The following is a 13,311-nucleotide window of genomic DNA, read 5'->3' as shown; positions in this document are numbered from 1 at the left end:
ACTGATTCGTCCCGGATGGATTTTGTTGTGGCGCTGAGCAATGTGCGAACCCCACTTGGAATAAACTTGCCGATGAGCCGATCGTCGTCTTCTTATTTCCTGCTCGTGCGCTCGGCTACAAAGGCGAAGTGGAGAAGGAGCCAAAAAATAGTGGAGCGCGCAGCCACAAGCCGCGCCGCCACAAGCCGCGCCGCGCCGCCACGAGCAGCAGCCACAAGCCGCGCGCGGAGCGCTCCATTAGCACGCGAGCAGCGCCGAGAAGGCGAGGTCGGAGAAGGGAAAGGAAAGTGTACGGAAAGGAAATAAAATGATCTTTCAAAAATAATATGGACCATAGTGATTCGTCACACCAGATATTTATCTTTGACTTGATTCATTTCAAGTTGTCCTAATTACAAAAATGTCAACCTAACTTGGAAAAGTTCATCCAACGGCGAAATGATATTCTCAAAGTGTTTCTAAATGAAGTTAGCAGCCGAGCCGACTGCCAGCATATACAGTATATCACCTAGTATTCAAAATTCAGGAGCACGGCGGCCGCTCGCTGACCTTCGGCCCAGACATTGTGTCGCGTGGTCGTCTCCTGCCTGCCTGCCTGCCTGCCTGCGTGGCTGCCTGCCTGCCTGCGTGGCTGCCTGCCTGGCTGCCTGCCTGCCTGCGTGGCTGCCTGCCTGCGTGCCTGCCTGCCTGCCCGCCTGCCTGCCTGCCTGCCCGCCTGCCCGCCCGCCTGCCTGCCTGCCACAGAGGCATGCAGCTTGTGATCAATAATGGTCCCCAAGTATTCCTATTCCTTGCCGTGCACCTTGGCAGAGGCGGCAGCTACAACTCGAGAAACCTTCAATCGTTCACATTATTGATCAAGCACTTGCAATTGATTCATATGAATCAATCATGTGATTCAACTCGCTCCATTATTTTCAGTCATTATTGCTCCTGCAGTGTTTAAGGAAGGTTATAAAGCACCAAGTGCCTCTAATATTTAGTGATTGCTGCTCTCGTGTGGACACCTTTGGCTACTGCAACCACAAGCACGGTGGTGTTCGGCTCATCCTTGCAGTTAGTGCTGAGGTTTCCGGCTCAAATCTCGGATCCGTCCCTTTGTGAGGTCGGGATGTCGCAACGTGTCTATTGATCTGCCATGCCATCATATCGTCGCCGCTCGGGCGCTCTGTTTTGATTGACGTTTCTCGGAGTCTTTCGAGCGGAAGTCCCGCCTTCCTCCGTCGTGTAGTAGCGCAGGGTGGCGACGTCACTTCCTCTTTTCCTACGGCTGAGCGAGACACCATGAAGGCGTCCGGCACTGTACGTAAAATTGCTCCTTTTCTTCTCAGCGCTCCGCCACACGCGATCCCCGCGCGTCGATGTTGATGTGGAAGCTAACGCGCGTCTTATTCGTCCGCTCGCCTGACTTGAAAGTTAATTGCAAGAGAGCCCTTTTCCGCTTTTGCCACTTCGGTGGTGTTCGCTCGCAACATGGCGTCGGTCGGCCGAACCATGTGGACGGCGAAGGCCACGTCGTGCGTACACCTCGCAGGCCCGTCGGCCGGCCGTCATGGGGGCATCGCGGCTCGCTTTTACTTCCACAGCTGAAATGTACTTAGTTGGACTCGAGATTTTGTGCGAACAAGTGAGTCCGAATGGAACACCGAGCGAACGCAATGCTACAGTAGCTGCTCGATGCTAACAGCTAACGTGCGTTCATCTCGCCTGGTTTGTTTCAATGGCCAAATTTGGCCTTGTCGAAAATGTCTCGCGTACTGGCGCTTCCAGAGAAGCCTGTAGTACTTGACGAAATTGTTATTGCGCCGGCAAAAGTGCCAGTGAACGCTGCTTTGAAATGGTCGAGAACGCTCGAGCCGACTTGAATTGGCCTTGACCTATTCAAGCTATCCTTTTTATCTTCTTCTTCTCCTTTATTGCACGCTGTCAGTCATCCAGCTCCAAAGAAGCTATTAAACGACCCACAAAAGTTCAATTGCGGCACCGGGACTACTTTGTTGTTTTGCGTCTTGACTAATGCTAATAATTGACGATGAGCGTGCACGTCTTAAGATGTAGTGAATCCATGTGATGATTGTTTGGGCAATGTCTGCAGCCAAACCCAAAGGTCACACGCGCGTCAGTGGTGTGACTTAGCGTGGCCTGCGCACAGCAACATTTGCCTTGTCGCCTTTCCCGGCCGCTTTTGTGCCGCTGAAAGTGAAACCAAGGCCTCACACGCCAGTCAGCCGATGCCAATTTCGCCGTATACCACCCCTTGTACGACGTCGCTGACGGCATTCTGTTGTATTCCATTTTTTGGGGGGGGCAGCTGCGAGAGTACAAGGTGATCGGGCGTCTGCTGCCGTCGCCCAAGAACCCGACCCCCCCGCTGTACCGCATGCGCATCTTCGCCCCCAACCACGTGGTGGCCAAGTCTCGCTTCTGGTACTTTGTGTCCCAACTGAGAAAGATGAAGAAGGCGTCCGGCGAGACCGTCTACTGCGGACTGGTATGTGGCGCCCGTGGCGCGGTCGCCTTGTATGTCCAAGTCAGCTGTAGTTCCATGTAACGGTGGGCTCGTGGCTGTGCGCAGGTCCACGAGAAGACGCCCCTGAAGGTGAAGAACTTTGGCATCTGGCTGCGTTACGACTCGCGCAGCGGCACGCACAACATGTACCGCGAGTACCGAGACCTCACCACCTCCGGAGCCGTCACCCAGTGCTGTGAGTCGCGAAGCCCCCTCGCGGCCTCATCGACTTTGGCGCCTCCCTAATTTGCCCTTTCTCCCCCGGCAGACCGCGACATGGGCGCCCGGCACCGCGCCCGGGCCCACTCTATCCAGATCATGAAGGTCCAGGTGATCGCAGCAAACAAGTGCCGCAGGCCCGCCATCAAGCAGTTCCACGTGAGTCTCGGCCCATTTTCTCTCTCTCTGTCTGTGGCCGTGTCATGTGGGGCCGCTCTGCTTTAGTGCAAGCCGGCGCCCGCCGTATGAAAAAAGGCCCGGTTCCGTTTGTTCATTGTCGTCTGCCGCTGTGCGCCTTTGTTCCTGCAGAACTCCAAGATCAAGTTCCCGCTGCCCCACCGGGTCCTGCGCCGCCAGCACAAACCGCGCTTCACCACCAAGAGACCAAACACCTTCTTCTGAATGCCTCTGGCACAATCCAAATAAATTGTTGTTCTGGTTTGGAACGTTGAGCGTGTCTTTATTTTTTGTCCCTCCGGTCGGTGGCCTTGGATTTGTGTAGTGCGCGTGGGCGTTACAAAGTGCTTCTAATTTTGTGAGTGCTGCTTTCAGTCTGAGCAAAATGCAGCTTTGACTACACCTGAGACGGCCTGAGCAAAATGCAGCTTTGACTACACCTGAGACGGCCTGTATGTCAACCAAACGTCACTGTTGCGTGTTAGAAAACTAGCTCCTATTTCTTAACAGATTGATTGATTGATAGAACTTTATTCAACCCACAGCGGGGGAATTCTCTTGTCACAGCAGCGCATATGAGTGCAAGAATAAAACAAGGGCCAAAATTTCAAAAAAGGGTAAATAACAGACAAGGGGTCGCCATTTACAATCGAGCGCTTTTAATGGACTGGAAAGCTCCACCAAGACGTCATATGCACGACCTCCCATCGGTAGGTAGCAGCAATGTGCCGAAAACTCAGCTCCCAGCGAACAAGAAGAAGCTCTTCCGGGTCGGTTAACCGGAAGTGAAGGACCTCACGCTTCGCACGCCGCCGCGCGGCACTAGCCTGGAGAACCTACGCCACGCTACGGCAGCAAAGTGACAGACGACCGATCGAAGAGCAGCGACGCGAGCCCGAGGCAGCCTTTCTCGACTTGGCTGCCGCACGGGCAAAAGACGCATGAAATAAGGTCAGCGGAACCGGTCGGAGGGAGGGAGAGAACGACTGAGGGACAAAAGCTCGCCGTCACAATAACAACAAACGAATAACGGTGATAATGTTCCATTGGGAGGAGGCTTGGGCTGGCTGGCTGGCTGGATGCCAAGTGGGATGGCTACTTGGAGCTAGCCAGCTAAAGCTAGCTCGTGTTAGCAACTGTCACTTAGACAATGCAGTCCACCTGTCCAGAAAGGGGACAAAATTCTTCAAACGCTTGTGTCAAAGTTCTCTCACTTCTCGTCAAAATTAGATTGTGAGCAAAATATTAAGCCATAATGCTGTTTGTTTATTTTTAAAAATCATTTTAGGACCGATTATTCGTGGATGAAGATACCGACCAATAACAGATGTGTTTATTCATTTGCAGTAAGAGGCAAAATATAGGTCCTGAAGTTTTGATTCATTGTACCTCTAAACTTTCTTCAGTCGGTCTTAAACGTTTTTGTGCTGCGGACACAAAAAAAAATTCCCATGTGGCACCTCACACATGGCCAGTTCAAGTATTTCGATCATGTGTTAAAGGCATTCTGAGCTGTTGATTTTTTTTTTTTTTTTTTTTTGGGGTCTGGTCATCTCAGTCTTGACTTTGTGTTGCATCATTCCCGCACTGGCTTCACAAACGCCACTACTGCGAAGAATCTCAACTAAGCGCCGTCTGTTAAGCGACAGCTCATTATAATTGACAAACATGTACACGAGATTTTCCAAAAGTGTGCATCAAGGGTGGGCCAGCAAGAAAGCTCTCAGCCAGTTTGACTTTTCCAGATGAGAGCAGGCGAGGCCCTGCGGCCACAGCAGACCAGCGCACGGGTGCACGCAGGCTAACCCGCCCGCCCATGGCTTGTCAGTCCGCCGCCGCCGCCGCCATGGACGAGCAGGCCCTGCTGGGGCTCAACCCCAACGCTGACGCGCCCTACCGCCAGAGGGTCAGCCAAGCGCACGCGTGCTCATTTGCAAAAATTGGTCCACATGCCATGCCATGCCATGCCAGATAACTTTGGGCCGGCCGCGCGTGTCCTTCAGGCTCTGGCGTACTTTGAGCAGCTCAAGGAGTCGCACGACGCCTGGGAGGTGTGTGCACAGGCCCTCGCAAAAGGGCTCTACAGGTAACACGTGCGCGAGTGTTTGCGTGCGTGCGTGCGTGCCTGCCTGTGTGTGTCATTCAAGCGACACTTTTTGGTAGCATTTGTCACGGAGCGTCACACCCATGTTGTTTTTTTTGTTTGCAGCGATGACCACGTCAAGTTCTTTTGCTTCCAAGTTTTGGAGTATCAGGTGAAGTTCAGGTGAGGAGGGGGCGGGGCCGGAGCGCAGGGGCGGGGCCGGAGCGTGGCTGCGACGGACTGACGCTTTGATTGCAGACACGGCGGGCTGAGCGGCGGCCAGCGGCAGCTCATCCGAGAGACGCTGATGAAGTGGCTGCAATGTCAGGTCAGTTGTGGAACCCGATCGGGCCCGCCCGCTGCTGTGACCCACCGCCGCTCACCTTGGTGCTCTGGCGTTGGCAGCTGCTGAGCGCGCAGCCCGAGAAGGTCTTTGTGCGCAACAAAGCGGCTCAGGTGTTGGCGCTGACCTTTGTGGCCGAGTACCCGGCGCTGTGGCCCGACTTCTTCTTTGACATCCTGGCGCTGGTGGGCCTGGATCCCCGCGGCGTCGACATCTACCTGCGCACGCTCATGGCCGTCGACGGCGAGGTCGTCGACAGAGACGTCCTGCACGCGCCCGAGGTACTTGAGCAAACGAAGCGCACCTCCCTCCCTCCCTCCCTCCCTCGCTCGCTCGCTCACGTCGTGTGTTCAGGAGACTCGGCGGAACACGTTGATCAAGGACGCCATGCGGGAGCAGTGCATCCCCAACCTGGTGGAGTCCTGGTTCCAGATCCTGCACACGTACCAGCGCAGCCACCCTGAGCTGACCTGCCAGTGCCTGGAAGTGGTGGGTGCCTACGTCTCCTGGATCGACCTGGGCCTCATCGCCAACCAACGGTATGGCTCGCCTCGCCGCTCTTTGTCGTCGTGCTGACGTGCGCCCGCCCGCCCGCCTGCCAGGTTCGTGGACCTGCTGCTGAGCCACATGTCGGTGGAGGAGCTGCGCGAGGAGGCCTGCGACTGCCTCCTGGAGATCGTCAACAAGGGCATGGACCCCGCCGACAAAACCAAGCTGGTGGAGTCGCTGGCGCAAGTGCTGCAGTCGGCTGGCTTCTTCTGCGTGGAGCAGGTAGGCTTCGTTCCGCATCCGCCCGCCGGCCGGCGTTTAGAGCATTCCGATGGGCCGGAGCCTCGGACACGGCCGACGCTCTGACGTCTTTTGAATGACGTTGTTTTGGTGTCGCTAACGTTGGCGGGTGCTGCTTTGAGGAGGAGAACGTGGACTTCCTGGCCAAGTTCTCGCGTCTGGTCAACGGGATGGGCCAGAGTCTGGTCCTGAGCTGGAGCAAGCTGGCCAAGGCGGGCAGCGCCGATGAGGCCGGCGCTGCGCTCCGGGCCCTGGAGGCCAAGGTGGCGCTGGTGCTGCGCCTCCTAGCGCACCCCGACGACGACATCTCCGCCAACGTGGTGGCCTTCTGCTACGAGTACCTGCAAGTCCTCAAGCAGGTGGCCGCCTCCCGACGTTCCCCCGTCGCGTTGCGCCGCGCGTCGTGTCGCGTCCCCGGGGCCTTCCTCTTCATCTGCCTCTTCTTTCTTCGTCAGCTGCCCGAGCTCAGCCACGGTCAGAAGAGCAACATGGAGGTGAGCGCGGGCGCCGGCGCGGGTAAGTGCGAGATGCGGTCCGCGCTCAACTTGTGCCCTTCCCGCACGAGCAGGCCATCATGCTGGCCGTGGTCAAGAAGTTGACGTATGACGACGAGTACAACTTTGACAACGAGGTAGTCCGTTTGCTAGTCGGGGGGCCGGGCCGGACCGTGTGCTAACGTCAGCGGTGGCCCGTGTGTGTTAGGGTGAGGACGAGGCCATGTTTGTGGAGTACAGGAAGCAGCTGAAGATGCTCCTGGACCGCCTGGCCCAGGTGTCCCCCGAGCTGGTCCTGGACTCCGTTCGCCGTGTCTTTGCCGACACCATGGGGTGAGGCGCGGCGCAGCGCACCAGAAGGACACGGGTGGAGCTGGGCATGGAACTGACGCGGTCAGTGGTGTTCGCTCCACAGCAAGTGGCAGAGCGCGTCCTTCAAGGAGGTGGAGGTGGCCATCCGGCTGCTGTACATGCTGGGAGAAGCTCTGCCCGCCTCGCACGGGGCGCACTTCTCGGGAGACGCCGTCAAGAGCGGAGCGCTGCAGGACATGATGGCCACGGTCAGCTCTCGCCCGTGCCGCTCGCTCTCGCCCGTGCCGCTCGCTCTCGCCCGTGCCGCTCGCTCTCGCCCGTGCCGCTCGCTCTCGCCCGTGCCGCTCGCTTTTGCCCGTGCGCATCCTTTGTCTTGTCTTTCTCAGTTGGTCACGTGCGGCGTGAGCGACTACGGGCACACATCTGTGACCCTGGAATTCTTCGAGACGGTCGTCCGATACGACAAATTCTTCACGGTGGAGCCGCAGCACATTCCTGGCGTCTTGGTAAAAGCGCACCTTTGCTCATTTGCAAGAGCGCGCAGTTTGAGGCTGCGTGTGTGTCTTCTCAGATGGCTTTTCTGGACCAGCGAGGGCTGAGACACAACAGTCCCAAAGTCCGCAGTCGAGTAGCCTACCTTTTCTCGCGTTTCGTCAAAACACTCCAGTGAGTCCGTCGTCAGTGGGGGAAAGATGGGACCGGGCTGGTGTCTTAGCCCGTGTTGATTAGTTTTTTTTCCTGCCGCCACCGCCGCCTGTGCCTTTCAGCAAACACATGACCTCGTTCATCGAGGACATCTTGACCCGGATCCAGGACCTCCTGGAGCTGGCTCCTCCCGTACGTAAGCGCCCGGCCCGGCCTGGCCCGGCCCGGCCCGGCCCGGCACCCTTTAACCCTCGCTCGTCTCCCGCAGGACAAGACGTTCCCGGCGCCGCTGACCAGCGACGACCAGCTCTTCATCTTCGAGGCGGCGGGCGTGCTGATCGTGAGCAGCGAGAGTCCGGCGGAGAGGAAGCGGGCGCTGATGCGTAGCCTGCTGGCGCCGCTGGTGGACGCCTTCCGGTTGCTGCTGGACAAGCTCTCCCTGGAGACGGACGAGGAGACGCAGGCGGCCGTCGCCGACTGCCTCAGCCACGCCGTCGGCTTCGTCAGGTCAGACGGCCGCCCTTCCTCGCTCCATCCGCTTCACGTAGAGGCGGGCCGACATAGAGACTAACACGCCCCCCCCCCCCTTCCCTTTCTCCCCTCCCGGCAGTCGCACCAGCAAGGCCTTCAGCAACAAGCAGACGGTGAAGCAGTGCGGCTGCACCGAAGTCTACCGGGACTGCCTGCACGCCTTCCTGCCGGCGCTGAGCTGCCCCGTCCAGCGGGAGGCGCTGCGCAGCTGCGTGCGCTCCTTCCTGCACCGCATGATCATCTGCATGGAGGAGGAGGTGCTGCCCTTCGTCCCCGCCGCCTCTGAGCACATGCTCAAGGACTGCGAGGCCAAAGACCTGCAGGAGTTCATCCCGCTCATCAGCCAGATCACCACCAAGTTCAAAGTAGGAAGCAAACGTTCTTTCTTCTCTTGACAACTTAGAAACGTGCACGACTGTTGACGGTAACCCGGAATGTTGTGGCTTGGAAATTGGCCAGAGAATTGCTCCCGTACTGAAGGCCCCCCCGCCCGCCCGCCCATTGCCACGGCAGCGGCAGGTGTCCCCCTTTCTCCAGCAGGTCTTCATGCCGCTGGTGCTGGCCATCTTCGAGGCGCTGGCGCGGCCCGCCGACGCCAACGACCAGGCGGCCGCCCTGGAGAAGCAGATGCTGCGCAGGAGCTACTTCTCCTTCGTCCACACGGTCGCCGGCAGCGGCATGAGCGAGGTTCTGGCCAACCAGGGTGCGGAGAACGTCGAGCGGGTACTCTTCACTCTCATCCAGGGAGCCGTGGACTTCCCTGACCCCATCGCGCAGAAGACCTGCTTCGCCGTGCTCGCCAGGCTGGTGGAGCTCTGGGGTGAGGCCTCCCTCCGCCAGCGCCGGTTGCCAGCCAGCCATCCATCCATCCATCCATCCATCCATCCATCCATCCATCCATCCATCCATCCATCCATCCATCCATCCATCCATCCATCCATCCATCCATCCATCCATCCATCCATCCATCCATCCATCCATCCATCCATCCATCCATCCATCCATCCATCTTTGCATACCACCCGTGTGCTTGCAGGGGGCAAGGCGGGCATGACAGGCTTCCGGGACTTCACCTACAAACACATTGTTCCCGCCTGCTTCTTGGCTCCTCTCAAGCCGACCTTTGACCTGTCAGACGCGCAGACCGTGCTGGTGCGTGCCGGCCTGCGCGCGGCCGTGTGTGTGTGCGTGCGTGCGCGCGCCTGTCCTAATTGTCCGTGTGACCTTTCAGACCTTGGCCGAGGTCGCCGTGACGCTGAAGATGGTCTTTGTCCAGCAGGTAATGTTCGGCTGGCGACTGACCTTTGGCTGCCGTTTTTGACTTTGCCGTCTGTCAGGGTCCTGAACTGTTGGAGTTCCTGCAGCGAGACTACCTCCCATCGCTTCACGTGTGTCCGGACGTGGCGCAGGTCAGACAGACGCCGCTCGGCTCTAGCCGGCCAGACCAAATGACTTGCAGGAGTCACAATGCCGTTCCTGTCTCTTTTCTTTTTTTTCCTTCTTCTTCTCCAGGAGCTTTGTCATGTCCTGCAGCAGCCCGACGTCAAAGTCCTCAAGACCTACTTGAAGGTCAGACTTGTGTTCTTTCATCTTGGTCATGCTAACGTGGCTGTGAATGCAGCGGCGCTCGTTTGCCAGCGGGGGAAATCCAAGCAAATCGCACATTAGTGAAATGCTACGATTGAAGATTTGATGGCCTTCCTAACACGTCTCGATGCCTTTCACCTCCTCAGGTGTTCTTCCAGCGAACCGGGCCGTAGCGGGCCGCCGGAGGAGTCGCCCTCCTGGACGCTGCGGGAGCCGAGCGGGCGCTTTGCAGTTCGGTTTTCATTGAGCCCCCCCAAACGAGCTGACGCGTTTCTTTGTATTTTTATTTAAAGTGTCGTTGAAGCAAATAGGGTTCGAGCGCGTCGGCTCCGAGGATGGAGCAGCGGCTGTAAATAAGATAAGAGGAACCACTTTGTTTTTCTTCTATTTTTTTGCTCGGAGCAATCAGCTCCTTTCCTTTCTGTTAGCACAAATAGTAAAAGAAAGAAAGAAAGAAAATAGAATCACACTTCCATTGTCTTCATTTGACTTTGCAGTCTTTTTTTGCAACTCTGTCCGTATCCTTGAAGAAAGTCTCATAGCGAGAAAAAGCGCGCTTTGTGTTGGGGACTTGAGACACACGTGTACGAGGGAGGGCAGTTAGAATGAAGCCTTTATTTGGGTTATCCTTTGATGACGGCGATGGGCCTCAGTTTGATGGCCTTCCTGCTGATGCCGGCCTCGTGACACGTGTCCACCACATCCGTCACGTTTTTGTACGACTCGGGAGCCTGAGGAGAGCCCAGAGGTAAGACCGAGGACACGCGCAAAGCGGAAGCCACGGCTGGACGAGCGAGCCCACCTCCTCCATGACCAGTTTGGGGGACGCCACCCGGATGGCGATGCCTTTGTCGGCCAGCTGGTCCAGAACGTCCTGGAAGTCCAGATTGCGGCGGGATTTGGCCCGGGACAGAGCTCGACCCTGCGTGCCCGCCGGGCAAGTAAGTACGTGCGCGCTTAATACAATTCTCTTTGGCCTCCCACAGCGGTCCAGTCGACAGTTTCGGGCAAACTTTTTTTCTTTTTTACCGCTCCGTGACATGTGGTTCCGAAGGTGTTGGTCATGCCGCGCTCGGTGCCGGTGAGGACGTAGCTGCACGTGCCCATGGTTCCCCCGATCAGGACCGGCTGGCCCGTCAACTGGACGGGCGGCAAAGAGGTTATGGGGCCATCATCCGTTTTGGACATAACTGGCGGCGACGGCGGCGGCAGACCTGGTAGTCGACGGGGATGAGCGGGTGGTGGGGGGGGAAGGCGCGCGTGGAGCCCTTGCGGTGCACCAGCAGGGTGCGCTGGCGTCCGTCCACCATGTGCTCCTCCACCTTGGCGATGTTGTGCGACACGTCGTAGATGACGTGCATGTCCAGGTCGTCCGGCGTGCTCTGGAACACTTTGGAGAAGGCCTGGCATGGCATGGCATGCCGGCGCAAAATGCTCACGAGCGAACAAAAGCTTTTGAATTGAAGCAATTTGGCTCGCCCTACCTGCCTGGTGAGGAAGGTCATGGACGAGCGATTGACCCAGGCGTAATTGCCGGCGGCGGCCATTCCCTTCAGGTAGTCCTGTCCTTCCTGCGACGTGATGCGAGCGCATGCCAGCTGCCGGTCGTTGACGGCGATCCTGTCGCGCTTCATGGCCTTCTCCATGGCCACCAGCGCGTCTGCGCGCCGCAAAAGGAGCCATCCCGCTCACAGCCCAAAGCAAACTAAATTGCTTTTTTTTGGTCGAGCCACGTACCTGTGGCCACCTGATGACCGAGGCCTCTGCTGCCGCTGTGGATCATGACGCACACCTGCCCCTTGCGGTCCACGCCCATCTTCTTGGCCGCGTAGTCGTCGTAGATCTCGTCCACCACCTGGATCTCGGCGTAGTGGTTTCCCGCTCCCAGCGTTCCCAGCTGAAAAGAAAAAAAGAAAGCCATTCTCCCCCATTGGACCAAAGCTTTGACTTTTTTTTACACCTCAAATTGTGTTTGTTTGTGCTGAAAGGACCCGTTTGTCCAGCAGTGACTTTTACCTGGGGCAGGCCCCGCTTCTTGGCCTTGGACGAGACCTTGTTGGGGTCGGCCTGCAGCATCCTGCCGTACTCCTCGCAGTGCTCCTTGTCCTCGGCCCAAGCGTAGCCCTCGCGCAGCGACCAGTCCACCCCCATCTCCAGCGCCTCCTCCAGGTCCCTGCCGGGCACCCACACAGCTCATCAACCCGGCGCCGCCGCTACCCCCCTTCCCCCGCTAACCCCCTTACTTGGCCCCCATGGGAATGACGCCTTTGGAGCCGACGCCGACGGGGATGTGGTCAAAGAGCGATTGCGCCAGCTGCTCCTTGACGGGCTGCACATCTCGCTCATCCAGGTTGGTCCTCAGCAGACGCACGCCGCAGTTGATGTCGAAGCCCACGCCTCCTGCACACATGCACGTACGTACGTACGTCCTCCTTTAGTGGCCTGGCAAAAACACCTTGTCGAGGCTTTGCTCACCCGGAGACACCACCGCGTCCGGGTCGTCCATGTCAAAGGCCGCCATGTTCCCGATGGCGAAGCCGTAGCCCGAGTGGACGTCTGGGAGGCCGATGGATTTCTATGGACAAAAGGCACGCGTCAGGGCTGACGTGTCTCGCAAATCGAGTCCCAATGTTTCCTCATCAAATTACATTGCCTTCATGAATTCAGTTTGTTGTCAAACTGTTTTGGGGGGTTTTTCTCTCCCCGTGGCCAACTTTGAAAATGTACTTGTGCAATGAACCAGGCCTAAATGAATGTCAACGAGTGCGTGGCGCGGCGCACACGTACGTTGACGATCCCGGGCAGGGCCGCCACGTTTCCGATCTGTTTCATGGCTGGAAGGAATCCACCCACACCTGACCAATGGAGACACACGCAAGTGATCAGCAAGAGCTCCAAAGGTGGAAACACTCATGCAGCCAGATGTTTCCAGAAGATAAGATGAGCATGACTTCACCTCCTCCTCGACACGCATTCCGCAGCTCCTCAAACATCAATTTTTCTAGAGGCTCGTTGACGTAGAAGATTCCTTCCACCTGAAACACACATACATACATATACACATACATAAATACATGGCGTCATGTCCAATGAATGATACATCTCTCCAAGTCGCCATTTAGTAATAAAGTAATAATAACAGCCTAATTAATGCATGATGTTCCTTGGTGTCAATTGATCCGACATGCGAAACATGTGAAATGCGGCTAGCTTGCTAACTAGCCACGTTCACAATCGGCAGTCTTGAGAAGATTTACCTTCATGTTGGGAACAAAGCCCTTTTTTATTCTCCAGCAGTTTGTGTCGATCTTGTCCAAATATTGCAACTCGTCGTTGTAATTTCTACTCATGATGACGCTTTTGGTTGTCAAGTTCAAATGCTTGACTCAATAGTGCGTATGGTCAGCACGGCACGAAATTGAAGGCAGGCAGACGGAGTGCTACGGACAGCCGCGAGTATTTCAAGCATGCAACCCGGAAGAAAAAAAACAAAAAAGGTTCCCAATCATTTGAGAGCTATCATACAACGGGCAACACATACGATGTATTGTGCTCCGATGTGTAACTTTCCACAGTGGCTTTCTTTCAAATGACTTTTGTTGCCTTATTGAATCTTGGACAG

General features: G+C 56.9%; 3 protein-coding genes and 1 non-coding gene across 5 annotated transcripts; 3 read left to right on the top strand and 1 right to left on the bottom strand.

Annotated features, from left to right (window-relative positions):
• Positions 1-1,146: 1,146 nt before the first annotated feature.
• rpl18a (ribosomal protein L18a) lies at positions 1,147-3,174 on the top strand. The gene is made up of 5 exons (XM_049760528.1): positions 1,147-1,302; positions 2,312-2,491; positions 2,576-2,705; positions 2,778-2,887; positions 3,038-3,174. The coding sequence occupies exons 1-5, from the start codon at positions 1,285-1,287 to the stop codon at positions 3,128-3,130; spliced, it is 531 nt and encodes a 176-aa protein (XP_049616485.1). The 5' UTR covers positions 1,147-1,284; the 3' UTR covers positions 3,131-3,174.
• Positions 2,089-2,221, top strand: LOC125992562 (small nucleolar RNA SNORA68). The gene has a single exon (XR_007489669.1). It is a non-coding gene; the product is annotated as a small nucleolar RNA SNORA68 (small nucleolar RNA).
• Positions 3,175-3,669: 495 nt separating the features above from the next.
• Positions 3,670-10,158, top strand: xpot (exportin, tRNA (nuclear export receptor for tRNAs)). 2 transcript variants are annotated; one of them, XM_049760332.2, is made up of 24 exons: positions 3,670-3,856; positions 4,651-4,811; positions 4,909-4,991; positions 5,115-5,171; positions 5,247-5,316; positions 5,394-5,612; positions 5,686-5,870; positions 5,934-6,102; positions 6,243-6,479; positions 6,576-6,614; positions 6,689-6,751; positions 6,823-6,947; positions 7,030-7,174; positions 7,313-7,432; positions 7,498-7,592; positions 7,694-7,763; positions 7,840-8,078; positions 8,182-8,467; positions 8,616-8,922; positions 9,139-9,254; positions 9,334-9,381; positions 9,440-9,511; positions 9,615-9,671; positions 9,836-10,158. In XM_049760332.2, the coding sequence occupies exons 2-24, from the start codon at positions 4,722-4,724 to the stop codon at positions 9,860-9,862; spliced, it is 2,919 nt and encodes a 972-aa protein (XP_049616289.1). In that variant the 5' UTR covers positions 3,670-3,856; positions 4,651-4,721; the 3' UTR covers positions 9,863-10,158. The 2 variants fall into 2 exon arrangements, with proteins under 2 accessions (XP_049616289.1, XP_049616288.1); XM_049760331.1 differs by having other exon boundaries at positions 6,243-6,614.
• A 126-nt stretch (positions 10,159-10,284) lies between these two features.
• Positions 10,285-13,292, bottom strand: rtcb (RNA 2',3'-cyclic phosphate and 5'-OH ligase). Its single transcript, XM_049760455.2, has 12 exons — positions 12,947-13,292; positions 12,646-12,724; positions 12,477-12,544; positions 12,165-12,264; positions 11,933-12,089; positions 11,706-11,862; positions 11,427-11,586; positions 11,174-11,349; positions 10,904-11,092; positions 10,719-10,829; positions 10,492-10,611; positions 10,285-10,420 (listed from the first exon to the last, which is right to left on the bottom strand). The coding sequence occupies exons 1-12, from the start codon at positions 13,037-13,039 to the stop codon at positions 10,313-10,315; spliced, it is 1,518 nt and encodes a 505-aa protein (XP_049616412.1). The 5' UTR covers positions 13,040-13,292; the 3' UTR covers positions 10,285-10,312.
• Positions 13,293-13,311: the final 19 nt, after the last annotated feature.

The sequence above is a fragment of the Syngnathus scovelli genome, chromosome 22, assembly GCF_024217435.2.
Source record: "Syngnathus scovelli strain Florida chromosome 22, RoL_Ssco_1.2, whole genome shotgun sequence".
In the NCBI taxonomy this organism is placed as follows: domain Eukaryota; kingdom Metazoa; phylum Chordata; class Actinopteri; order Syngnathiformes; family Syngnathidae; genus Syngnathus; species Syngnathus scovelli.
This window is presented reverse-complemented; position numbering and strand designations above follow the sequence as displayed.

Coding starts and splice junctions, on each gene's coding strand:
- rpl18a (XM_049760528.1), top strand. Junction 2,706..2,777: donor CGGAGCCGTCACCCAGTGCT/GTGAGTCGCGAA, acceptor CTCCCCCGGCAG/ACCGCGACATGGGCGCCCGG. Junction 2,888..3,037: donor CCGCCATCAAGCAGTTCCAC/GTGAGTCTCGGC, acceptor TTGTTCCTGCAG/AACTCCAAGATCAAGTTCCC.
- xpot (XM_049760331.1), top strand. CDS start 4,722: ATGGCTTGTCAGTCCGCCGCCGCCGCCGCCATGGACGAGCAGGCCCTG. Junction 5,871..5,933: donor GGCCTCATCGCCAACCAACG/GTATGGCTCGCC, acceptor CCCGCCTGCCAG/GTTCGTGGACCTGCTGCTGA. Junction 9,672..9,835: donor TCCTCAAGACCTACTTGAAG/GTCAGACTTGTG, acceptor TCACCTCCTCAG/GTGTTCTTCCAGCGAACCGG.
- rtcb (XM_049760455.2), bottom strand. CDS start 13,039: ATGAGTAGAAATTACAACGACGAGTTGCAATATTTGGACAAGATCGAC. Junction 12,725..12,946: donor GCTTTGTTCCCAACATGAAG/GTAAATCTTCTC, acceptor TGTGTGTTTCAG/GTGGAAGGAATCTTCTACGT. Junction 10,421..10,491: donor CCAAACTGGTCATGGAGGAG/GTGGGCTCGCTC, acceptor GGCTCTCCTCAG/GCTCCCGAGTCGTACAAAAA.